At 32.8% G+C, this 27,427-nt stretch overlaps 1 protein-coding gene across 4 annotated transcripts in view; it reads right to left on the minus strand.

The window, feature by feature from the left end:
- Positions 1–27,427, minus strand: part of NIPBL (NIPBL cohesin loading factor) — a 187,377-nt gene that overhangs the window by 86,039 nt on the left and 73,911 nt on the right. For 3 of the 4 annotated variants that reach the window (XM_070411818.1, XM_070411817.1, XM_070411819.1), the window contains exons 2-10: positions 26,062–26,204; positions 23,860–24,025; positions 21,726–21,853; positions 19,572–19,671; positions 18,870–19,021; positions 14,198–14,358; positions 13,149–13,245; positions 10,908–11,534; positions 2,844–4,436 (exon numbers count right to left, since the gene is read on the minus strand). In XM_070411818.1, coding sequence (XP_070267919.1) covers positions 2,844–4,436; positions 10,908–11,534; positions 13,149–13,245; positions 14,198–14,358; positions 18,870–19,021; positions 19,572–19,671; positions 21,726–21,853; positions 23,860–24,025; positions 26,062–26,125 — 3,088 coding nt within the window. In that variant the 5' untranslated portion in view covers positions 26,126–26,204. The remainder of the gene's footprint in view (positions 1–2,843; positions 4,437–10,907; positions 11,535–13,148; positions 13,246–14,197; positions 14,359–18,869; positions 19,022–19,571; positions 19,672–21,725; positions 21,854–23,859; positions 24,026–26,061; positions 26,205–27,427) is intronic. The other variant, XM_070411820.1, reaches the window with a different exon arrangement.

Here is a 27,427-nt window from a genome sequence, read left to right on the forward strand (position 1 = left end):
ACTCTCCAAAGTAAATCCCAAGTAAAACGTATTACAAAGGGTCAGTAATCTACAACTATGCATGTAATTTTTAAAAATCCATATGTATAACACTGACATGGTAACTTAGCAGAAATCTAAGATAAAACCAAAATTAATTCATTACTAAAAAATAATAGATATGAATTTTAAGGTATAAGTAAAGCAAAAATTATCTATATGGGATCTTAAAATGAACCGAAGCACTGAAATCAGAGTTTTTATAAAAGGTCCACTTATAATTGCAGATAGATTAATATATGTGTTTATATACACATACACTGAGTGGCCAGATTATTATGACCACCTCACGTTAGTAGACAAATTAGCTATAATTTCGCGATGTAGTAGCTAGAGGGCCAGACCATTATAAATAGGGAAGCAGGTTGTTTACAATGACAGTAGAAGTGATTTTTTCCTGAAGATATGGGTAAACAATGCGATTTAACAGCCTTTGAACGTGGGATATATATATATATATATATATATATATATATATACACACACACACACACACACACACACACACATATACATACATACACACATACATACATATACACATACATACATATGCACATGCACACACATTACAAACAGGCAGACAGACACACCTAGATAGCCTACTCACTCATCAAAAGAACATATCTAGTATATATATTTGTGTTAAAAGAACATTTAGGAGAAACATGGATTGGTACTAAAAAGATCACATTCACAGGCAATGAAATTACATGTAAAAACCACAGGAAATAATACAAGAGTTACTAACGAGGAGATATATTAATTTGTTGATGTTCAGTTGCAAAGATTCATTGTTAAAACAGAGCTTAGAAAGCAAGGCTAGCATAAGATGACAGATGGCAGGAGAGAAAAAGATGGTCGAGACCAAGGTTGACAAAAGGGTACCACTTTCCATCTGATCTTTCTAAAATTGCTTTAAGTATACTCTTTACTACATATACATATATACCACTCCCAAACTTTCAGTCAGAATTTAAGATGCACTCATAGAAAATAAAAACAATTAATTAAAGCTGAAATATTAATTATTTTTGTAGGTCTGATTGCCATAATTTTAAATCTGAAAGTTTTGCCCTGGCCAGTGTGGCTCAGTTGGTTGGAGCATCGTCTTATGCACAGAAGAGTAAGGGTTCAATTACCTGTCAGGGCACATACCCAGGTTGGGGCACATACGAACAGCAACTGTTTTTTCTCTCTCTCTCTCTCTCTCTCCCCCCCCCCCCCCGCCCTCTCTAAAAATTAATAAAAACATTTCCTCAAGTGAGGATTAAAAAAGAAATCTGAAAATTTCACTAAAATACAAATATTGGTGATTCAAAAGCAATCTTTTTCATTTTTGAAAGAAAAAAAACAAATAAATTAACAGTGAAAAGTAAATGTTTAATGAAGACCAAGTAAGAATAAAAATAGATTAGTCAAAACAAGTAACTTTTTAAGAGTTCTTAGTAATAACACTATGTTTTAATAAGCTTTTTAAGATAGACAAGGCACAACAGCATCTTACAAAAATAACCATTACAACGTCTGTATCTCCTAATACACAACTCTCTGATGATGTAAATGTTCTCTATCTGCATTAATAAGGTACCCTCTTGCCACATGTGGCTATTAAGGATGTGAATTTTAAATTTTATTTAGTTTAAACTAATTTCAATTTAAATAGCCTAATGAAACAGGTGACTACCATAAAGGATAGCATAATTCCATTCATGTTTGTTTATAAGTATAAATCTAAGTTTTTATTTAATGAACTTTTCAAAGAATTAGAACTTAAAAATCAAATAAATGTTCTCCTTTATTGCCTTAAGAACTATACTGATATTGCATGGGCTAAATATTAGGTCTTGCCACACTGCAGCATCTATCTCTCTATCAATCTATCAATCTACCTACCTACCTATCTACCTATAAAGTAGTATACAAAAAAAAAAAGAAAAAAATTATACTTTCTGTACAAACTGCCACTCTTTTCAGCACTTAAGACCCCCATTTCCCCCCACCCTCACCCCTGGAAAAAATACAACTTACTCAAGTATATGGAGAATTTAACTCAGCAACCATACAAAACGGAAAGCAAAACACCTCACAAACTAATTATTTAACCCAATTTGAGGTACATATCATTCCCTCTTACTTTTCCATAGGAAAGAGCTAAACTATATATTTTTTAAACAAAACATTTGTCACTGGCCATCTTTCCTGCAAACCCCCGCCCCCCCCGCAAAAAACAAAAAAAAACACCTTTTATATAATTAAACTATAAAAATTCAAACTACTCATTAATAATCAATAATTAACTCAGAGAAAAGTCTGTAAGAAAACAGTACTGAGACACTGTACAGTCTTTAAACATTTATAACATTGATTTTTGTATACTGTACAGTTCAATTGAGATGTTAGAAATTAAAATTCAATTTATTACCTCATTATAGAATGAAATATCTCTACAGTTAACTTGTTAGAAAGTTGTTAAATACATCCATTCTAATAATTCACTTGACTCACAGGCAACTTTCAAAAATACCTAAAATAACTAAATAGCAAAAAAACTTATCACTGGGTATCAACTAGTAAAAATTATAACTACGGTAAGTAGTTCAATTAAGACTGGGAGATAAAGAACTTTCATTGAGAATTTTTTTATCTATATTACCAAAAAAAAAAAAATTCACTATTATTTTGCATCAATGTTATATTTTCATGTAGTGGTGTTTCAATTTTGGTAAATTTCCATTTTTTTAATCTAATATGCAAAGGAAAACTGATTAGAATACAAATGATATCAGTATAATTATTCTTACCTTTATTTGACTTTGATGGTTTATTCTTGATGGGTTTAAGGGAACTTCGTGATTTGTCCTCTCTATCTTTAATAAGTTTCTGAACATCATCCAAAGACAGTTTTTGCAGGACAACTACAGGCTTAGCTCCTTTATTTAGATCTTCAACTAATCCCATTTTTTCTACTTTGTCTTTCTGTTCTCCTTTCATTTCCATTTTCTTTGTCTCCTGAGTAATATTGCCATCTTTATCCCTCTTGATTTTTGGAATGACAAAATTCTTCAATGCACCAGACCTGCCACCCAACAAGTAACTTGGAAATTCTGCCTTATTATCAGTGTGTGCTTTATTACTGTCTATTTTACTCTTGTTACCCTCTGTCCTTTTGTCATCTTTACTATTTGGTGATTTGAAACCAGGCTTATCGGGTCTTGATTTATTAGAATCTCCTTGTTTAACACGAGGACTGTCAGGCCTTGATTTTTGCTCTCCAGAAGATGGTCTTTCCCTTGAGTCCCCTGATTCATGTCTGTTTTTTCTTTCTAGTTTATCAGGTTTTGAACCATCAGACTTAGTGCCATGTTCATTTCTACTGGAGGATCTCAATGTTTCTGGTCTTCGAACTCTAGACTGATCCCCCCGATGTCGGTCTGATTCACTCCTGTCATCTGATTTTTGTTTACTATCATGGTCACGTCTTAGTGATTCAGAAATTGATCGTCCATCAGGTCTTTGCTTTAAGGCTTCAGCTCGTTCTGATTTTAACCGAGGTGAATCAGATTTAATATCCTGTTTATGTTTAGACACTTCAGGCTTTTTCTCTGTTGATGGCTTTCCAGAATCCCTCCTATTTTCATGCCTATGTTTTGGTGTATCAGGCCGACCTTCACTTTTTTGCTTTGGAGTTTCAGGCCGCCCATCACCTTTTTGTTTTGGGGTTTCAGGATGCCCATCACTCTTTTGTTTTGGAGTTTCAGGTCGGTTTTCACTCTTTTGCTTTGGGGTTTCAGGTCTTGACTTTGTTGTTTCTGATCTGCCATTATTTTGTTTGTTGTCATTTGGTTTTGTGTCAGATAGTCTATTTTCATTCTGTTTAGGCTCGGTTGTGGTGCTTTCATTTTGTTTGGATTCTGTAGTTCTGCTCTCATTCTTTTTAGGTTCTTCTGTTTGTGTCTCAATTTTCATTTCTAACTTACTTTCGCTTGATTTTGTCTCCACCAATCTATTTTCATTTGGTTTAGCTTCGGCCAATCCACTTTCATTTTGTTTTAATTCACTCTTTGAAAGCTCAGGATCAGCCTTTTTTTTAGGAGTCTCAGGATGGTTTTCTGGCATAGATTTAAGATTTCCAATAATATCTTCTTGAAGAACAGAAATAGGTGTATCATTACATTGCTTGATTTCTTCAGGCTTTTTTATGGAGTCTGAATCCTGAGTTACAGAAGCCTGAGAGTCCACTCTTCCTGCCTGATGAAGATCAATGCTAACCATTAATGCTGGCCTTGACCCATTTCCCGTAGAACCCGTCTCCTGAGAAGCTGGTCTATTACCTCCTGTAGCACCCCCAGCCTCCTGTGGGTAAGAATCTTGTTTTCTTTTTTTCAAAGGCTTATCTGAAATTTAAAGATAAATATTCAATATCAGTAATAGACATATATTCTTATCTTATTAAAAAAACCATATGAGCTTCGGCTATTTTTTAAAGTCATCATGTTTTTAAAAAATGTGATGAATGCAAATATCAATATGCATATATAAAATAGTAGGCACAAATGATATATTTTTAAACCAAGTTTTGAGGAAATATTCATGCTTGCTATATCTCAATAAATGTTAGTGACTATAGCAAAAAAAAAAATTTAATAGCATACTTGTTGAGTATATAAGTAAGCCTAAGAATATAAAATAAATGGAACTTAAAATACATTAAATACAAACATATTTTTGTTTGTATATGATAAAGATAAACCACATTCCTTATATATCAATAAGGCAACCAGTTATAAATCATGTATTCTCATTTTAACCATTAACCCAAAACTACAGAGACGTAAATCTGCCAACATATTAAAAAGAAAATGTGAACTTTACAATATGTAGGAACGTATGGAAAAGAATAAAGCCCAAAAGAAAATAGAAACCATGCCACTGTAAAAAACAAATGAGGAGAGTATGAAAAAAATTTAATAGTTCATTAACCTTTGATCCAGGATTCAAATTCTTCAAGGTGTCAACAGCACAAATGGAATTTAAAAGCTAATATACAGAAGTATATTTAAAATAAGGTAGCCTTTAAGTATAAAAATGAAAGCATTTTAGATAAATCCTGCCATCAGCAACTTCTACTGAGGAAAAATGGCTGGGCTCTTCAACGTAAATTTCTAGGGGTCTATATCTTGGCCGCAGTAAGAAATTATTTACAGTATTCTGAAATGTAAAGACAAAAATACAAACAAACACAAATCCACCACCACGGTAAAATGTCAAGGAAATTTTAATAACTTTGTATTTCTGTGCATGATTAAACCTTAAGAGGCTGCTAAGTCATTTTCTATAAATTAAATCTCTAATTAGTTCTTAGGAATAGTTATATTATAGCACCTTGAGGTTTTCCTGCTATACTATTTACTTGCTGAATTGCCTGGCTCTGTTTTAAGACATTTTAAATAATTTTTACAGGAGAACTTCTAGATTCTCTTATATATTCATTAATATGATATAATATCATTTAAGCAAAACAGTATGACAAGGATAAAGTCAAACTGGACACTAAAAAACAGCCCCTTATCATTAGGGAATTAAGTTCTGAAAAAATTTTTAATGGTAATACTGCTTTTATACACCAAAGTTCCATCATTTTGTTTTCAAAATTAGAAGAAATTCATCCAGTTTAAATCTAATCAAATACCAGTAAAATTTACTTCAGATATTTGTTAATTTTGTAGAACAAAGTCATTCTGCTTTTTCAGTTATTCAGAAGTCAAATCTACCATCACATATACTCCATTTGCAAAACTACATACGATAATAATAATAATGATAATAATAACGTATATTATCATTAGACTGTCTTTCCTAGTTAATCTGGTAAAACTTATATGAAGCTTTTTGCATCAATAACTAAAAACAACAACATTCAGAATAATTAATTTATATTTACAGAATTTTATAGGATGCTTTATCACATTATACTTAATCCTTAGATGTTTACAATAGGAATCTAGAAATTTAAATTTAAATCTAGTATAATCTAAATTTTTTTATTTTTCAAAAAATATGCTTTGTGAAAGTTTTTAAAACTATGACATAGATCTCAGGCATCTGAAGATTTCTCTTAAGAAATCTTTGGCTCATGCTTTTATTAACATGAGCAATCTGTCTTTCAGAAAAACATTAAAATATCTTGAAGGCTAAATTTTAAAGAATTACAAAATACTAAAGCATTTATAGATCATTAACCTATTTAGCAAATAGTTTAATTTCAAAGAAGTTACCATGTTTGATTTAGTTATCTTAAACTATAGATGTTGTAATTATTTATAATAAAAAATCATGAAAGCATTTGCATAAGAGTAATATATTAGGATTGGGAAAGCTCTGATAATTTACTGCACTATGCATAAAATATTGCTAAATAGAAAGTTTTAATTTTTCAACTATTGAACAGCATGTCACCTCTTCTGTAAAACTGTGAAAAATTCCATTACTGCTGCAAGGATTCTTGGACACGTTAAGAACGTGCAGGTTCTGATTCAATTGATCTATTTCAGTTCCAACATGAACTTGTTCCTGTAAAGTGGCTCTGAATCTGCATAGGTCACTTTTGTCATTACTCTTCATTACATCATAACCTTCATCTAGTGATGGAAAACCATCTCTATGAAGAATAATTTTAATATTTGGGACACTGTTTATCTTTAAGTCCTGTTTAGCATTGGGAACCATAAGATTAGCTATCAGAATGTATATAATCCTGAAGAAAATGCTTAAACCAACATCACTTGTCATCCAGATGCTAATATTCTGAAAATAAGATCCAGATTATTATGCTTATAAGAAACAAAGTATAACACTTGCTTAAATCTACTGCATGTGATAACTAAAAACACTTAAGTTAGGAATCACAACAATTATACACATAGTAGCCCATTATGAAAAATGAAAACATGCACCCCTAAACCACAGTACAATTAACAGTGGTTAATTGCCCTATTCATATTCAAAATCCCAGTCTCTTATTTCAAATGACAGTAGGTAGTAATTTACTTCTTATGAAGGTCACAGTGCAAGAATATTGTAATATGATAAAAAAAAAATTAGTATAGCTAGGCCATTCCTTATACTTGCTAACATGGAAAGTGGACCTTGGGAAAAGATGAAATTAGGCAAAGATAAACAAAGAAACCCCTCTTTGACAAAAGAAAGCAGGAATTTTCAGCACATGAAGGAGATATTAATGTCTATGGTAGGTTATTCCAGAAGCAAAGATGAATAGTCTTTAAAATTTAATTTATGTATTTACAGATGTTAACATATGAGTAGAAGATTGAGAAAAGGGTCCTTTAAGAATACTATAAAATATTAACTTACAGAGAGTTAACCTATCAGTGTATATAAGACTATCCATATGAGAGAGAACAGGACAAAGGGAAATAAATATCCAGCAGCCAGAAAAGTGTCTCCTATGTGTGGAACAGAAGACATGTGTGGTATTAGGTTCTATCACATACTAGGTGAATATTTCTTAAGAGTACTCTATTCCTCTTCTCAAATTTCACAAGTATCAAATCATATTTCTAATATTACAAGATACAGATTTTTATATTTCTGGTCTATTGAAGTGAATGCTTCTCTCATAACAAATGAATATAATAGAAACAAGTTCAGAACCTAAAGTAGAGCTCTCCGTAGACCAAAGTAGTTTTTTTTTTTTTTTTGCTCCTTACCATCACCAATACAATAGTTATAAAAAAGTTCTCAATGTCCAACTTTAGAATATAGTAAATAGAAATTTTATGATTTAGTCCTATAATATAGTAGTTACTAGTGATAAATTCATTTCAAGAAGTATTTCATCTCTCAAGGGCTGACTAAAACCAACCACTTTAGAAAATTTTGCTTTTATTTATGATCTCATTTGCAATTGTGGAGCAACATACCAAACATTTAATTTTCCAAAATCTCAAGATAACTTGCTTATATATAAAACACTATCCCATCAGACAACGCAGAAACTGAATACAAAATGACATGGTTCAAATCAAAGGTGCTAGGTAGTACCTAAATTCCAAAGGTTTTCAAATAAAGCCAAGAAATAATGAGAACATGGCTTTCAGAAAGCAAGTTAGAAATGTCAGCACTAATATGAAGTCATCAAAATCAGCATAACCAATTTCGGAAAACATACATATTAAATTCATCTAAAGCAAATTAAAAATCAGATAGCTCTAATAAACATTTTTGCCTTTAATCCTATAACACCAGATACCTCTGTAACTCAACTTACAGAGCTCAAAATTCTAAGTCAACTCTGCTCCTTTAACTTTTCAATTATATTTGCTATAAATTAATCAGATATTTAAAAGTAAAATACAGCCCTAGCAGGCTTGGCTCAGTGGATAGGGCGTCAGCCTGAGGACTGAAGGGTCCCAGGTTCGGTTCTGGCCAAAGGCACATGCCTGGGTTGCTGGCTCGATCCCCAGTGTGGGGCGTGCAGGAGGCAGCCGATCAATGATTCTCTGTCATCGCTGATGTTTCTATCTCTCTCTCCTTCTCCCTTCCTCTCTGAAATCAATAAAGAAATATAAAAAAAACCTAAAATACATATTATAAAAGTTTTTGAAAGAACAGTATGCTGTTTATTGCTTTTGTTATCTCTCCCTAAGATAAGTTAATGGTCTACAATAAGTTTGCTAAAAGTCAATTAGCCCTATTTACTATCCATAGCTTCATTCAAATTTTATATGTAAAAACTTTGGCTTCAACAAATAGGATACAATAAAAGTTCAGGAAAGGTAAAACACAGCAACCAGAAGTTCACCATTTCCTGTTTTTGTTCCTATGAACAATTTTAAAAAATCATTTAAAAATTATACTCAATTTTCCAAAAATACCCATTAAATAAAATGTTGTACAAAAGAATCCAGTCCTCAAGAATTAATAATTAAATCTTGGTCAAGAAATTACAATTTTGTTTTCTGAAAAACTGTCATAGAATTCAGGACTTTGGACTATGTTGATATTATCAAGAGAAGCTAAATATTACTACTCTCTTCATTTGGCATGCATATACTTTTATAAGAGGCTACAGGAGATATATTTTGGAACCCCCATAGTATATTTATTTCCTGAACCCCATACCACTAAACAAAGGGGAAGTACAAGCAAACACTTTTATTTCATCTTTAACATTAATGATTTACTATTTTTTTTAAAAATCATTCCAGTTCCCTAGTCAATAAAATGAAAATTTCTAGCAATCTCTTGCACTGACTCCTGTAATTTCTATATTTAGAAAACATTATAATACAACAGTTAATGCAGTTTATTTTTGGAATAACATTTTAAAAATCCATCATGATAGGAAATATAATACAAATCTTCAGTATATTTCTTAGTATAGGAACACAATTATCTAGAAATAATCCTGTCACATATGAACAAAATCATATCTAAAAATGAGTTCTCCTCAACATTGTTTTATTTTATAATTACTGAGAAAATATAATCTTATCTATCTAGAATACCTATCTATATAAAACCCTAATATGCAAATAGACCGAACGGCAGAATGACCGGTTGCTATGACGTGCACTGACCACCAGGGGGCAGATGCTCAACGCAGGAGCTGACCCCAACCCGCAGGCCCTGACCAGCAGCGGCGGTGGTGGGAGGCAGGGCCAGTGAGCAGGCACTGCCAGACCAGCCAAGGTGGGTGGGAGTTTGGGCCCCCGATTGCCCCATCAGTCAAACCGCAGAGGGAGTTGACTGGCGGTGGTGGGGGGTGGGGCTGGTGAGTGCACGGTGCCAGGCCAAGGCAGATGATGCGAGTTGGGGCCCTGATCACCCCACTGGTCATCCCACAGATTGGCCCTGATCGCCTGGGGACCCTACCCATACATGAATTTCATGCACTGGGCCTCTAGTTTAACTATAAAAATAAATCATAAAGTATGCTTTGGTTGGGATAATCAGGTATTTATATGCTGACCTATAAAGACAGCAAGTACATAAATTTTATTACTAACTTCTATCTCTTAAAATAATCAAGAACTTAATAGGGAGCTTTCATTTGATTATAATTATTTAGTAAGCAGTAAAAAAAAGTCCACAAACTCATAGAACATGTGTCTTGAAACTCCATCCTAATATACTAGTCAGACAAAAGGGAACACTTATCTGTAATTACAAACCAAAGATCTTTGATCCTGAAGGTTTCTTATTTAATATTAACTTAAAATTCTTTTCATAATTTTTATTAGAAAAAAGTCACATAATAAGGAGATGGTAGAAAAACCACGTAAAACATCTAATCTATAACAATAAAAGCGTAATATGCTAATTAGACCAGACAGCCAAATGACCTTCCGGATGAAGCCGGGGCTGCGAGGGCCAAGGCAAGCCACTGCGGCTTCGAGGGCTGAGCCCCTGGCATGAATTTTGTGCATCGGGACTCTAGTTGTAGAATAAGCATACATACAAACTTTTCTTAAGTAACCGATTCAAAATAATTCTATAGCAGTTAACCTTGTTTTAGCAAATAAAAAAAGGTGAAAATACAAAACTATATTAACCTAACTTGTGAACAATGCATGAGATATAAAAATGCTTTAGAAGACAAGCACCAATAAAATCACTTGGTACATAATAGGTGATGGATCTGTATTACAGAATTACCAAATCTCAATTGTTTCAGATAAAAATGAAATTAAGAAGTTAATTTGAGGTACGAGCATTAGTAATAAAAATATAGAAGAGAGAAACAAAGAATTATAAAATATAATGAGGAAAGTAAGAGTAACTTAAAAATATTTTGACATTATATTTGCCCAGAGTAAGAAGTGGTAGTAATGAGTTTATTTTACCTTTATCTTGAACTTCTTTTGAAAAGCGCTCCCTTTCAATAGCTGATTCTCTCTCTATTCGCTCAATTTCAGCCCATGCATCCAATTCCACTTCATCGTATATAGGTCCCTGTTGTGATACCTGTTGCTGATTCTGTACCACAGAAGTCTGGGGCTGTTTGGTAGCAACTGAAGTGTTCTGTTGTAAAACAGGCACTTGATTTGCTGGAAGGAATGCTGTTTGTTCTTGCTGCGACAAACACTGAGCAGCATTTAGTGGGCGGTTTACATCCTGTGGAGTAATGGGTGTTTTTGAAGTCTGTCCTGGGTACTGCACATTAAAAGGAATATCATTTTCTGAAACATTGCTATTTTCCATACCAGAAAGCATATCCTCTTGCTGATCCATGTCTGAAGACCTTACACGAGAAAGTCTTAATGTAAGTTTAGTAGAGTCCTTGGATGGAGAACTAATGATATCATACATTGCAGCTTTCTCATTCTGGTCTTTTTCATCCTTGCCTAATTTCATTTTCTTTTGCTTCTTTTGTTTTCTTTCTGGAGAATCTAGCAAGATATCTGGTGGAACATCTCGAGGTGATGAACAAGGTAAAGGCTGAGATTGTAGGATTAATGGTGGTCTTGACCCTAGAAAAACATTTCAACATGGAGGAATGAATAGTTATGATAATTTTACATTTTCTTATATTGTGATAGAAATAATCTATAATAAAAGCATAATATGCTAATTAGACCCGACAGCCAAATGACCTTCCGGACGAAGCTGGGGCCGCGAGGGCCGAGACCCTTGCATGAATTTCGTGCTTCGGGCCTCTAGTAAATTATGAGTGATGCTAGGAAAAATATTAGGAAATTATCTAATCCAAGCTACTTATTTACAAAATACAAAAAGAAAGCTTAAAGACTTGTCCCACTATGGTCTGTTAGCTTGCTGGGAGATGATCCAGGTTTCAATCCAAGTATGGCTATCATTTTCCATACCAGTATTATTTCTAATTTTGTGCCAGTAAAATATAAATAGTTAGCTTGAAAATGACAAATGAGTTCCTTGTTTCTAAAGACAATATAACACAAATATTCTGGTATGATAATCTTTACTATTCCACTGATCATCTAGAAAAAATGGACATATCTGAAGTAAAAGTAAGTTTGTCAAATTAAAAATTAATCCTACTGACTACAGTCAATTGAATACTCACATAAGAAAATTAAGTGGGAAAAATTATAATTAGTCTTCATTAACTTCACAAACTGTTGGTAAAGTATCGATTCATGCTTTTATGTGGTGTTCTCTATGCCTCTCCACTTAACATCATCCTCTCTTTAGCTTCTTATTAGAAAACTATGCAAGTTTAACAAATTTCAAGGCTCAATAAAAATATCTTCAGTCCAGATACCATTAAATTAACAAATGCTATATAAGAGGTTTTAAAATGCTAATCAAATGCAAAACTTTTAGTTAACTAGCTGATGAGGGAAAATAACATCGTTATACTTCAGAAATGAAAGCATAATTATATCTGAATAATGTATACAATATATTTCTTGCCATTAGAATATTAAAAGTTTAAAATCCATAGGAAATTATAAAAGTTGGTTAAGATGCAAGTGTTTTATAAAAATAACTTAAACCTAGACTTGTCTTAAATTAAGATTTTACTGTTTAAGTATATAAATATTTAAGTGGTTTCCATAATACATAAATCTGACTTGGGAATCCTGTTAGGGAAAGTAATCAATGCTGTTGCCAAAATTGAGTAAGAGAGTTAAGAAAAAAAGTAAAGTGAAAGATTAAGTTTAATAATGGAAATTTTGAGAATTAAGAGAGCAGAGAGGGGAGCTAATTAAGAAAAAAAATCCATGAAAGAAGTAAGAGAAAAATGGCAGATTCGATGTGAAATAAAGTTTTTTTGTGTGGGGTATGTGGCTGGAGTGCAGAGATTAGAGAAAGCTGAAGGATAATTTCAAATGTTTAAGTGAGGTAAGAAATTTGTGATTTGTAAAGATCACTGGATATAAATCTTGTTCTCCAGTTCACCCTTTCAAAATCCAGTGAGTATGATACTGTATATATCTAAAGACACTCTCAATAGTTTATAGGGGGTAAGGACAGATTCGTTTTTTTCCTCCAATAAATGAAAAACAAGAGAATAGTTTTTGGTATTCTGAATTACAATGTCTGAGTTGTTATAATTAACTTGAAATATGAAATGCTGACTGTAATTTTAGTTACAATAATACCTTTAGGAGTTCCATCACTTCCAGCAGGGGAGCATACTGACTGTGGAGACCTCAATGGAAAAGATGCAGCATTCCTCAATGTTGAAGAATCTCCATCCTAAGAATAGAGTATAAAATTTGTATCTTGAATGATAGGAGAAGCTTTATAGAAATCTTAAAGAGAACCAATAAAAGACATAAATTACTGACAGGTAAAGTGTTGGTACCAATTCAAAAGCATAATTCTTCTGCACTTTCCTGTTTTCTTCGTGGTATATCTTAGAAGAATTGAAAGTGTATCCAAAAGAATCAACAGCCTACGCATGGCAATGAATAAGAAAACGGGTATTACTAGTACACTCCACTTTTGTTTGCTATTTCTACAAAAGGAGCTGTGAACACCCTATCAGAATGTACATTTCTTGAGAGCAGCATCCACTGTCACCTCTGGTATTACCTTAGATACATGTAACTTTTGTGATAATAACACCAAAACAATAACAAGACAAATTTCCATAATGTGTATTATTTTAATTTCATCAAAGCAACATTAAATTCCAAGGAAAAAGTTTTATAAAGGTCTTAGGGGAAAAAAGATCTAAGTACTAATAAGTAAGGTTCTTATTAGTGTAAACATATAAGAGAACATTTTTGTGTGAGCATATATTTAAAAATAAAATTGTATTTCTTCATTAAGAAACTAAACCTCTAGACCAGGAGTTGGCTAATATTTTCTATAAAGAAACAGATTAATAAATACTTCAGGTTTTTAGGCCACATATAGTTTCTGTCACATAATGTTTTTTGTTATTGTTGTTTTCAAATTTTTTGAAAATGTAAAAACCATTTTTAGTTTGTGAGTCAGACTACTGGCCAGTTTACCAACCGAGCTCTAGACTAAGCTCTGTGGTTACATACTGGAACCATATTGTTCATAGCCAGATTCTCAGACCTGGCATAATCCTTGATATACAGTAGCTATCCTTAAAATTATGGAATTAAAGTACTAGGTTATGAAACAAATATTAGAACTACTTTATTACCTTAATTACAACTAATATATTACATACGTCACTACTTAGCCTGTGCACCATGTGTAGGTAGTCATCGCTTGAGCCATGTCTAGGATTATCACCATGATGATTAGCTGAACTGCCAGACAACGGACCAGAAACTTTATTATCATGTATGTTTCTCAAACCACCTGCAACAATGGGACTTGATACCGATGCTGAAATTAATAAAAATAAAAGAAAGCTTTATAAACTGTTAAAATTCTTAGAGGACAATAACTGTTCACAAGAAATATTTTAAACATACATAAATTACAGAGAATAATATAACGAGCACTCATGTACTAACTCTTCAGAGCCTGATCAAATCTTAACTGTATCCTTAATTAACAGTTAAGCCTGATCATATAATTCAGATCTACAGTCATGCACATCATAAGGAGGTTTGAAACAACAAAGGACTGCATATATGATGATGGTTCCATAAGATTATATAATAGAGCTGAAAAATTCCTATCACCTAGTGATGTTGTAACATTGTAGCCATCATAATGTTGCAGTGCAAAGCATTACTTATATGTTTGTGGTGAAGCTGGTGTAAACAAACCTATATTTATCATTTATATATATATATATATATAAAAGCCAAGTGACTGGAATGATGAAATGACTGTAACGACCAGTCGCTATGATGCACACTGCAGCGGCCAACCGGCCAGGGAGGGGCCCCGATGGGCAGCCCCAAACTCCTGCGGTCCCTCCCCCTGGCCTGCTCCACCCCTGATCGGCTCCCCCACACCCATCGGGGGCAGGGTCGGCCAACCTCCCGCACTGCCTCACCCCCCGCCGGCGAGGCTCCCATTAGGGCAGGCCGGCTGGACCCCACCCATGCACGAATTTCTGCATTGGGCCTCACGTGATGTTATAATTGCCAACAGTATTCAGTACAGTAACATGCTGTACAGCTTTGTAGCATAGTAGCAATAGGCTACACCAAGTAGCTTAAATAGTAGGCTACACAATCTAAGTTTGTGTAAATACACTCGATGATGAAATGGCCTAATAGTGCATTTCTCAGAAATCATCCCCACTGTTAAGTGGCACATGAATGTATTTTTGAAAAGAAGCAAAACATTAGATATGGCTGAAGGTCTCCATATATCAGCATATTCTTCTCTATTCCCTTTGCCTTCCGTCCTAAAAGTAACATATTTCAGAGTTCACTCTACCTATTTCTTTACATCTTTGCTATGAATGTATTCCTAAATATCTAACATTGCTTTTACATTATGACTTTACATAAATGGTATATGTACATATACTTCTGGAACCTGCTTTTAAATTCAATATTTTGAAATTTATCCAGTTTTATACATGTAGTTTCAAATTCATTTATTTTCAAATATTATATATATTCTGAATAATGTACATAATTTATCCATTCTTTATTTTTTATTTCAGAGAGGAAGGAAGAGGGAGAGAGAACAGAAACATCAATGATGCGAGAGTATCTTTGATCGGCTGCCTCCTGCATGCCCCCTACTAGGGATTGAGCCTGCAACCCGGACACCTGCCCTGGCGGGGAATTGAACCATGACCTCCTGGTTCATGGATTGACACTCAACCACTGAACCACACTGGCCAGGCAATTTATCCATTCGTATGTTAGATGTTTAGACTGCTTTTTGTTGTCATAATGCTGTAATGTATATTCTTGTATATACCGTTTTTGTTTTTTACAAATGTATCAAGAAGTGAAATTGCTGGATATGTCCATTTAAAAAAATGTTTTTAATGATTTTAAATAGAAAAGAAGGCAAAGAGAGAGAGAGGAGAGGGAGAAGAAGGGAGAGAGAAATATCGATGTGAGAGAGCCATCGATTGGTTTCCTTCCGTACACACCCTGACCAGGGATGAAACCTGCAACCTGGGCATGTGTTCTGACAGGAAATGGAACCTGCAACCTTTAGATGCATGGGATGATGCTCAACCAAGTGAGCCACACCGGCCAGGGCTAGATATGTCCATTTCTAAATCCTACCAAATATTAACAAATAGCTTTCCAAATTACTTATGTCCATTTGTAGTTCACTGGTAGTATATGACAGTTCCTACTGCTCTATATCCTTGCCAACAATTTCTGTCTATCTGTGGATCAGAAATGACTCTGTCACTTACATCTGCATCCTTGATTAACAGTTAAGCCAAGCATCTTCTCATAGGTGTTGGCCATTCAGAATCCTTCCTTAATATATCTTAAAAATATAGTTTCCTATATTTTATTTGTAAAGTTTTACAATTTTATTTTTTCACTCTTAGGTCTTTAATTCATATAAAATTTAGTTTTATGGGTGGTGTGAGATAGGAATCCCAATTTTACTTTTTCCATATGGATAACTGCCTCAGTATCATTTAGTAAAATACCATTCTTTCTCCATTAAGATATAATACAATATGTATTAAGTTCCATTTGTTCATGAGTATGTTCCTGAACTCTTTATCAAATTGCACTTTGAGATGTTCTGCTCTTCCATGCCTTGACCAATATTACAATAAATCTTGATTTCTACTAGATCAAGCTACATCTCATTCCATCACAAAATAATCTTACCTATTCTTGAATTTTTATTCTTTCAAATAAATTTTTAGAGGCAGCTTAGATTGCACAAAAACCCTGCTTGGAATTTTTATTAGTATGGTATTAAATTTATAGATTTGAAAAAAATTCCAATCTTTACCCTATTGAGTTCTTCCATCAAGGAAGATGGCATAACTCTTTACTTTCTTAGATTTTCGATCCCCAGTTGGGGAACATACAGGAGGAACTGATCAATTTTTCTCTTTCACATCAACACAACACTTCTCCCTCCCCTCTCCTCTCTCTCAAAAAAATAAAAATAGAAATAAAATTCAATAAAAATATCCTTAGGTGATTTAGGGGGGCGGGGGAAAGAAGATAAAGGTTATGAATGACAAAAAAACTATCATGTAGAAATGAAAATTGTCATGAAAATTGAAGGCAGACTAGATGATACAATAGAACTGTTCTTAATAATTTTAGGGTAAATGATTACAGTTGGTATGCTATAAGATTCTTTTTAGATGTATTTAAGGGCAAAAATTCATAATACCTGTTTCTGAGTGGGTTCACTGTGCTCATCTTTCAACTTTTCTGCAGCGTTAAATTTTTTATAATGTAAAATTGAAAAAGTGTTTTAAATGCTACCTTGCACGTACCCTAAACTCCCTTATATATTTGCCTCATTCTGAAGTCTTTCCTGTTCCATTTATCTATCCATTTGTTCCTTACCACAATAAATTTTCCTATCTATAATAATAAAAGCGTAATATTCTAATTAGACTGGACGGCTCCGTATGGATGACCTTCCGGACAACGCCAGGGCTGTGAGGGCTGAGGCAACCGCTGCGGTTGCGAGGGCCGAGCCCCTTGCATGAATTTCGTGCATCGGGCCTCTACTTTATAATAATTTTAATATCTGAGTGGGCCTAATCTCTGAATTCCATTTTTAGTTACTCAAGTGTCTGAGAATTTCCAAGAAACAATACATTACTGAACAGGCCCTTAAACTATATTACTCTCGATTTTGTGATTTGAACTTATTCTTCTAAAAAAGTTGGTTTCATCTTGCTAAAAAAACCCCCCAGTATTCAGAGTAAAAACCAATGTTCCTTCCTACACATACTTATGTGGACATTTCCATGGGCAACAAATGTGTCCTATTAATGACACTTAAAATGTCCCTCATACCTACGTGTGCCAGAATATACTACTTCACAAGTATCAAGAGCCTACATACATACATAGATACATACTTATGTTCAGCACTCACACTAAATTCTGTAAATTTGAAGGTATCTATTCCAAATGTTTGATTTGCCTACTAATTTTTCCTTGAGTTGGTGTATAAAATAGTTTCAACCTAGTATTTCATTACATGACTTTGGAAAATCAGAAGTTGGCTGTTTTGATAGATGACTAAGTTTAAAGCTTATAGTTAGAGAGTTAATAAATGAAGAAAATTTTGACCTCATACATAATAAAAAATAAGAATATACATAGAACTAATGACTGCAAATGTTAAAAATTTGCTGTTAATTATGGGGGACAAAATCATAGATGTCTGTTTTATCTTTGTACTTTAAAAAATTTCTCCAAAAAAGTACAAATAAATGTATACTAATTAGAAATCACTTAGTAGCCATTTCAATACATTCTAATGCAATATAACCTTAAAAAAAGAAATCATATTATCAATATTTGCCTTCAACAGAGAACTAGTAATCTAATCCCAGAAGTTTTTGCACCTAAGATTATTAATTTTCCTCTTTTTGTACTGTATCTACTTTATAGTAAAATTTTCACACTATATATACTTTATCAATTAAAATGTAAATTTTCATTGGCTTAGTGCCATGTAAAAAGGCCAATTAAAAAGCAGTTCCTAATTTCATAACTAGATATACTCAGTTGTATTAAAAACCTAACCCAGAGAGTCAAAATGACACTGATCCTTTTATCTTCCAAATGAATTTCCAAATGATAAATGTAACACATTTTTAAAAAATAATGTAAGCCATATCTTAAGAAAAATATTTATTGATAAATAAGTATACAGTATAGTTTAGTTTGTGTTTTAAAAATTACAAAAGAAATGAATTTGCTTGAAATAACAGGTATTCCCTTTAAATAAACAACTGACTTTCTTACCTTGCTGCATCTGTGGATGTGTTGTGTAACTTGAAGGATGGGAATATGGCATGTATCCTGCAGGGCTTTGTGGGGCATATGGACTAGGCACTGGGCTATTTTGTTGTGGCATAAATCTGTTCCCAGAGCTTGTCTGTGGTGGCACAAACCGGCTAAAACCCAAAATCCAAATAAACAACATAAGGAAATAAAATAAACATGCTATTCCTTGAAATTTCACTGTCATGTAATTTTCCAAACTCTAATTTGTCTAAAATACAACCTATGCAAACAGAAAAAATTTGAAAAATAGTCAGATATACAAAAATCATTCACAGATCATAATCCAGGAGTTAGAATAGTTTGAAAAAATTGAGATAATTCATTTATATTACTTGCATAAAAATATCCATCTGTTTAAGATATATAAAGCCATGCTGCCCAAGTTCAACTCTATAAATTTTCTTATTTATCTAAAACACACTGGTTACGTTAACACATTATTTTGTCTTAATGAAATCAAGTTACTAAAATGATAGCAACTTCAATCAGTATATTACAGCATTTCCACATATAACATTATAAGGGAAATGTTCATATAGGTTAATATTTAAGACTAAGCATTTTAATTTCTTAACTATATACAATTCACCATCACCTAAATGTATGTATACACTGTATATTCACAAGCACATTCAACGTAGAAAACATTATATAAATTACCTGGAGGGGCTATGTGAGATAGTGGTTTGTTGATAATTGGAAGATGCAGGACTACTGTGCATGGAATTCTGAGAAAGTTTATATTGAGACATCATCATTCCTAAACAACACACACAAAGATGGTAAACATATTATTTTCTTCTAGAAGTAGCCTTTAAATGATTTAAATCATTGTTCTTTCAAAAACATAAATATACTTTTACTATATAATTAATCTAAGAACAGATTAAATTTAAAAATTTTTTAAATTTTTACTTGCTTAAAGTCCCATCATTTAGCCTTAGAATTTGAAAAGAACTTTTAGAAGTCACTCTGGCCCTAGCCGGTTTGGTTTGGTGGATAGAGCGCCGGCCTATGGACTGCAAGGTCCCAGGTTCAATTCCGGGCAAGGGCACATACTTGGGTTGTGGGCTTGATCCTGAATGTGGGGCGTGCATGAGGCAGCCAATCAATGATTCTCTCTCATCATTGATGTTTATATCTCTCCCACTCCCTTTCTCTCTGAAATCAATACAAACAAACAAAAAACTAATGATATGAAATTTTTTTAAAAAAAGAAAAAAGAGTAACCCTAACCCCTGATCAAATACTACACACTTCCTTCTACAATAGGTCTTAGGGTAGTTTTCTATTAAATGGATTACTTTATTATATACATCTCCCATCCTTAGGAGCTTAATTTCACAACACTATCTGTTTCATTATGATTCAGATGTAGGTTTTTTAAAAATATTTTAAAATTATTATTTTCTTTTTACAGACCTAGGTTTTTTAAAGTATTTTATTTAGGGGCCCAAAGTTTTAGCTGCTGCAATCCATCTGCAAATCTTTTGATGCAGAGCAGAATGATCCTATTATTTCTTCCACAATAGTTTTTTGCCACATATTAAAGTTTAAATAAATATTTGATTAATGAGAGAAAATGTAGGGGTAGCTTTCAGATTCTCAAATTTTTTTTCAAGCTAGACACTGTTCCTTCAATTGTTGCACAAATGTCACTTTGTTATATAGGAGATAAGAAAAACTCAGTTATTTAGACATTTGAAAATCAAAGATAAAATCCATCATCAACCCTGAACTTTCTTATGATATGCATAGCCTATCTTTTTGGATGCTTCGAACATCACATTATATTCCCCAATTTCATTTCCTGCTTTTGATGTGAAAAGTGCCTTTCCCCAGAAACACTGAAACAGAAGCTATGTGTTCATCTGCCAGGAATACCACAGAAGGGATTCTAGCCTAAGACAGTGGTTGAGTGAAATGAGGGCTCAAATCACCTCAAAGTCTACCAGTAATACTAAAGTGTTTTCCTTTGTTTATAGGCTAAATTCCAACTTTTGAGCTTTCTCTTCCAATTCAAATTCAATACTAAATCATGTGTTCCATAGCTTAATAATAAATCTGGCAATATTCGTGAATATGATTAATCAATTAAGTTAAACCTTCTTGAGTTGTCTAAACTATTGCCTTCTGACTATTTTAGTCTCAAGAGCCATGCAAGTATTTGGGCTTGACAAATTCAATAAGCTTCAGACTGGAACAATGCTTCTAACTCAAAGGGCACCTAGAGTACATAAAAATTGTACCTCTGTTGGACATCATATTTTTATGACTTTTATAATGTTTATTATAAATAGTTTTTCCTTAATAATAACTTGTCATAAACCCATTTTTTCATTGCTAAGAAACAGAAGTATAAAACCAAACACTACATAGCCATAAATGTAATCACCATCAACAATGAAACTAATACCTGGTATAATTATTTATACATGTACTGCATGTTGAAAAGCTCTGCAAATATTTTTATTGTTTGATTAATGAAAAGACTTCTTTCATACCAAGTATACAATTTTCTAAAACAAATTCCTAAAGCTCTTAGATTGAGTAAACTAATACATTCTGAAATTATCTAACAAAATACACCTTAAACTTGGTCTAACTTTCAAGAAATTTAGTTGTATATTAAACTGTAAGAATATTAATATCCATTTAGCTTCTTGGCTGGATTCAAGGTATAAATACAGCATTCACAGGTAACAGGCTAGCTTGTTAAAGGAGACACTTCAATTTAAGTATTACATGTTAAACAAGTTCTGATATGGATCCATAAAAAAATATACTCAAAAATTCAATTATTATGAACCTCACCACTTTGTACATATTTGTTCTGCATACTTTTCTCCCTGAAAACGTTAGGACTCCTTGCCAGGACGGCCTGCAACAAGACTGGTATGTCGCCTTCTGGATCATCACTGCCAAGATTATCTTTCAACTCTCTGGCATTGAAAAAATAAATATCAAAAATTAAAACAGTGATTGCTTAAGAATTTCCTATTCTACATTAGTTAGATACCAATTCACGAATGAAATTCAGAAAAGGCTGAGACAAAAATCAAGAAAAACAAATCACACAAGTATGTCTAACAATTTGATGGATTTTTGAAGATGCTATTCCTGGAAGAAACAGAATGATAAAAAATGACAAAGGAGGGTTCTTTAGGATAACCTTTTTTCCCTTCTATTTTAAACAGAAAAAAAAAAAAGCCCAAAACATACTTTATGAAACTATGAGTTTAAGGATTTTCACATCACTTTCAAAGCAGAGAACAGTCTATTCTAAACTATTCAAAATAGCGCTGGCCGAAGTGGCTGTTGGTTAAGCGTCATCCCTTGCACCAAAAGGTTGCTGGTTTGATTCCCAGTCAGGGCACATGCCCAGGTTGCACGTTCGGTCCCTGATCAGGGTGCATAGCTGAGAGAGCAATCGGTTGGTGTTTCTCTCTCCCTCCCTTCCTCTCTTTCTAAGATATCAATGAAAACGTAAATTAAGTAAATAAACTATTCAAAATAATAATAATAAGGTATAGAAGTGACAATTATGTACAGAAGTTGGAATTTGGGGTTGGAATAGATTTTCTCCATAACATCTGAATATGAGTCAGTCATTTTGAGAATGTCTTCTGAATTAAATACTATTGCCACATTAATTAAGACAAGACCCAGAGATTATGTAATTTTTTCATCTTATATTGTTTTCTCAAAGTCATGAGGAAGAAAAACCCCAAAGCAAATGGTTAAGCATATTCACAATTTTCAATAAACCTGAAAGTAAGTAACAAATTAAATTCATAACTATGTAAGATAAATATACTCAGTATTTTAAATTTTACATTCTGCATGTCACTGTTCCACTCATTAAATCTAACAAAAAATATTTATAAAGATGGTGTCCAATGATTAGATTCAACAAATTTCTAAGGGCAATCTTAAGGTAGCTTTCCATAAAATAAATGATAACTATGTTTATACTGTTTCCCTTTATCTCTTAAAATATTTGGTGAAAAATGTTTAGTATGTACAGGTATAACAAATGATGTAGTATTTAGACATTGCTAAATTTCTTGAGTGCTAAATTCATATTTAGTATTTCACCTCAGAGCTATCAGTTTTAAACTGGCCCTAAAGTAGGTACTGCATCTAATAGTAAAGGCAGAGACCTTTCCACTATCGTGTGCTTTATCCTCATTTCTCTAAATAATGAATCTTTAAATCTAAAAATAAAAATAAAAAAAAACTAAAGGATGGAAAGATACATGAGTATCACTGTGCAGTGGGATAAGGATGAGGTTTAACTTTTTATACACTTTTGCGTTGTTAAGATATAAGTACGTACTGCTTTTGCAATAAAAAGGAAAATTTAACAAGTATTCTTATGTGCAAAATTGTCTATATAAGTATATAATTTAAGTTTATATCATTTTTAATAGTCTATTGTGTAAAAACACACACCTTTGTTCAGATTGTACAATAAATCCTTGGGAAAATTAGTCCCTAATTCTGTAGTAGCCTTCCATGGAGTTAGTCTTGAGTTCTTCTCATACTTCCCATGAAAAACATGTAAGCCTACTCCAAATAAAGCTAGCAGTACTGTCCCTAGTAATTGGGAATTCTAACCACTCTAACAATAACAAGAAAAAGGGAGATACCTTCAAGAGCAACTTTAGACTTCTGCACAGATCCATCTTGATTGATATCTCAAGATTATGACAAAGTATTGAAATGATCTTTATAGAACTAAATGGGTCATAACTACTGTCTCAAAGTAACTATGGCCTACTTAAATCTAATTAATATCTCATCACAGAGGCTATATTCTCACTTGGATATTTTATATTTTAACAATAAACTATATACCTAATTTTTTGAAATAAAAAGCAAAACCAGGATTACTGATTCTCTTATTAAGAACAAAACTTTTCACTTTATTTTAGATTGTACTTACATGTGATCTGTTGATACCTGGTTGAGGGTATGGACAAGCTGTGAAACCAAATTATCATCCCTACAGGCCAAAAGGCAATTCACCTCTTCTGCTATTCGTGCATTAAAAAGAAGGCTCTTTGTAGTTGTAGCAGGTAAAGGGGATGGAAGAGGCAGCTGGTTCAGGACTATTTGGAATAAAATCAGATTATTAGAAATTGAGTTACTGAAATAAGTCATTTTAGTGCTTATATATGTTTTGGAATTAAAAATGTTATAAATATCAACATGACATTTTTTTCAATGTGAATATTATTAAAAGGCATGCTTCCTTTCCCTCAACAAACCCCAATTAACTCTACATAACTCCTAAAACATCACTTGGGAAAATATAAATTATACTACCCACTGAGAATAAAATTTAGCTCCTTTATATTTGCATTGATTTTTCCTACCTTAAATTTTTATTAACTTACTAAATAAATAGACAAAAGGTAAGGTTAAAACTAAGTGACGTCAAAAAATTGAGAATTTCATTTATTTTTGCTTATAAGATTTATCAGAATCACTAGTACTCTCACATAAAGAAACCAAATAACAAAACCTTACTCTTCACCAGGTAGACAAGTAACATACTTTTTAATGGCTTAAGTAAATACAAACATAAATGTTCACTTTAGCAGAACATTCATAGAACAGGACTCTGGAGGTAGAAGAGTATCTACAGTTTTTTGCTTTAAGTTATAAATTCCTAAATAGTTCTTTCCTCTCTTCACTCTATTCTAAACAGCAAACAAAAGAACATAAATGGTTTACAGTACTTTGTTTTTGGCTTAATTTCTAAGCACCTACATAGTATAGCAATCATGCTGCTCAGGTCCAATCAGTACTAACAAGATTTTTATTAATAAAAACCCAGGAAACAAATTATGTCTTGCTGAGATAATGGGGAGGACAAACAAAAAGAAATCTCTGGTAGTATATTTGATTCTGCACTCAAGCAGGCTGTATGAGTTTATGTATTACCTATAACAAAGTTATAAACTAAACAGTTTTAAAAGTTTTCTTAGCTGAGTTATCCTAAACCAGGGGTGGGCAAACTTTTTGACTCGAGGGCCACAATGGATTCTTAAACTGGACCAGAGGGCAGGAACAAAAGCATGGATGGAGTGTTTGTGTGAACTAATATAAATTCAAAGTAAACATCAGTACATAAAAGGGTACAGTCTTTTTTTTTTAGTTTTATTCATTTCAAACAGGCCGGATTCGGCCCGCGGGCCGTAGTTTGCCCACGGCTGTGAACTAAACCCACCTACTACTTGTTACTTCAGACCTCATCAACTAGCCTGCTACTTTCCTAAACTCAAAGCTGTACTCTGTTATCTCTCTTACCCCTGCTAAATCCAGCTGGAAATTAACAGGAAAATATTATTTGGGGAATACTGAACACAGATAAAAACATTTCTTGAAGTAATTTTCTCATAGCTCCTTTATTATAAAGCCCTAAACCTTGCATAAAGTTACACAAAGAAAAGTATGTCAACTTCTCACCTTCTATCCTTTCTTCTCATATAATTTTTTTCTCTTCATTTATTCAGGTAAGATGACATAGGGACTAATATTGTGGGTAGCTTTTTGCACCATTACCCAGGGACAAAGAATTAGAGTTGCCCACCAAAAGAGTAAGTCCCTAAAAAATGTTACACTACGTAAATCTCAAAAGAATGACAATGTTCTTTTAAATTTAACTGTTCAGAGTAAAATAGGCAGTAGATATCTATGACAAACTCCAACAGATGTATACTGAGCATGATATCCAAAATAACCATCACTAAAAATTAGGTTGTTGGGCTATCCAATTTTCTTTGAAGGGCAGTTTTAGTTACCATTTCTCTAAGTGCTTTTTAAAAAGTCTGTGTCAGTTCTTATATGCAAACCAATGCTTCATTTTTTATTTTTCTTAATGCTTGGTCTCATCAAAGAAGCACATAGTACCACTTCCTAATGGATCCAAAGTAAGATCTTACCTACTAGTAGCTGACTACACAAGTTTTGTTACTTTCTTATGCATGCCAACAAATCTAAGGAAATAATGATGTTTATCATTCAAAATCTAAAATCTTACAAAAAATTCTTTTCTTACAAATAATTTTTGGTGTAGTCCCTCTAAAAATCATTGTTAACACAGAATAGAACATAAATTAGATAAATTAACCAAACTTACGGTCTGTGAGACTTGCAATCCCCGCAAGAGTAGTGATGGGGACATGGGGCATATCCCCATTCATCCTGAAGTTCTGGAATGGTGTTGCCGATAAAAATAGTTAGTTCAGGTGCCAGCTGTCATTACTTCCCATTTCCCAAACACTAAAATGAAAAAGATACAATTATTTGTAATATGCCAAATATATTACTATTAGGGAAATGCTCATAAAATATAAATTTCTCTGCTTTTCTTGTTTGCTCAACCTATGTAACCACAGCCATAGTTCATGTACTATGTTAGGCATTGCAAAGTGCTTTGCATATATTAGCTTATTTAATCCTCCCAACAAACAAGTAAGGTAGATACTATTATTTTCTGCATTTTACTGAGAAAATTTACAGGGAATTTAAAGTAATTAGTGGAGCAAAGATTAGAACATAAGCAACCTGACTCAAGATTCTCAGTTACCAGCAGACTGTATTACTAGACAAGGATACTAAATTTTGACAAGCACTATAATTCCTTTGCACATCATTAACATTAAAATCTAGCTTCAACTCACCTTACTAGCTATGTTTCTCACTACTTTCCTTCATAAACCATCCTCTCCAATCAAGCTGATAAAATTATCTTGAATCCACCTTGTGTTTCCTCATTGTTATTTATTTCATAATATATCTTCCTATCTAGGTAGTCCACTTATACTTGAGTCCAATTCTTATAATTCTTTAAGATCCATGGCAAGTTCCCACTATTTCATGAAACCCCATACAAATTCAGCCAAAAGCCATTCTACCTCAATCTATTCTGAATTTACAACATTTATTGCCCAACATTCTTTGTAAATAATTATATATTCCTTTCTGATATTTTGTTGAAACATGTCTGTTTCATTCTTGTATAATTACCTAATGCTCATGTACTTATCTTCCTATCACTGCATGCTTCTTATCAATCAATCACATAATATATAAACACAGGCAGGACAAAGAAAGACATGTATTGTTAATATTTTAATATTCTTATACAATGACTTAGTTGACAAATATTCAGTTTTTATTATGATATTACTGTGTGTGTGTATAGACATTTTATAAAATTTTTGAACACCCTTTCCATTATTCTGTTCAATGACCCCCAATTTTTCTCATCTTAATTTCAACATGTGGTTTTTGGAACATTTATCTTTCCTTTAACAATATTTGTGTGAAAACTTTCTTTTTGAAGTATATAAGACATTTTAATAAGTGCACATTTATCAAAGATATCACTTAATTAAATCCATATAAACTTATGAGCAAATAGAGGTATACTCCACATCAACTAAGACATAGTGCTAAAATGGAAAGCTGAATAGTAATTTTCAGTTTAAAGATTTCCCTTT

This window comes from Myotis yumanensis, unplaced genomic scaffold (assembly GCF_028538775.1).
Source record: "Myotis yumanensis isolate MYYU_CA2020_CCGP unplaced genomic scaffold, mMyoYum1.0.hap1 SCAF_4, whole genome shotgun sequence".
In the NCBI taxonomy this organism is placed as follows: Eukaryota; Metazoa; Chordata; class Mammalia; order Chiroptera; family Vespertilionidae; genus Myotis; species Myotis yumanensis.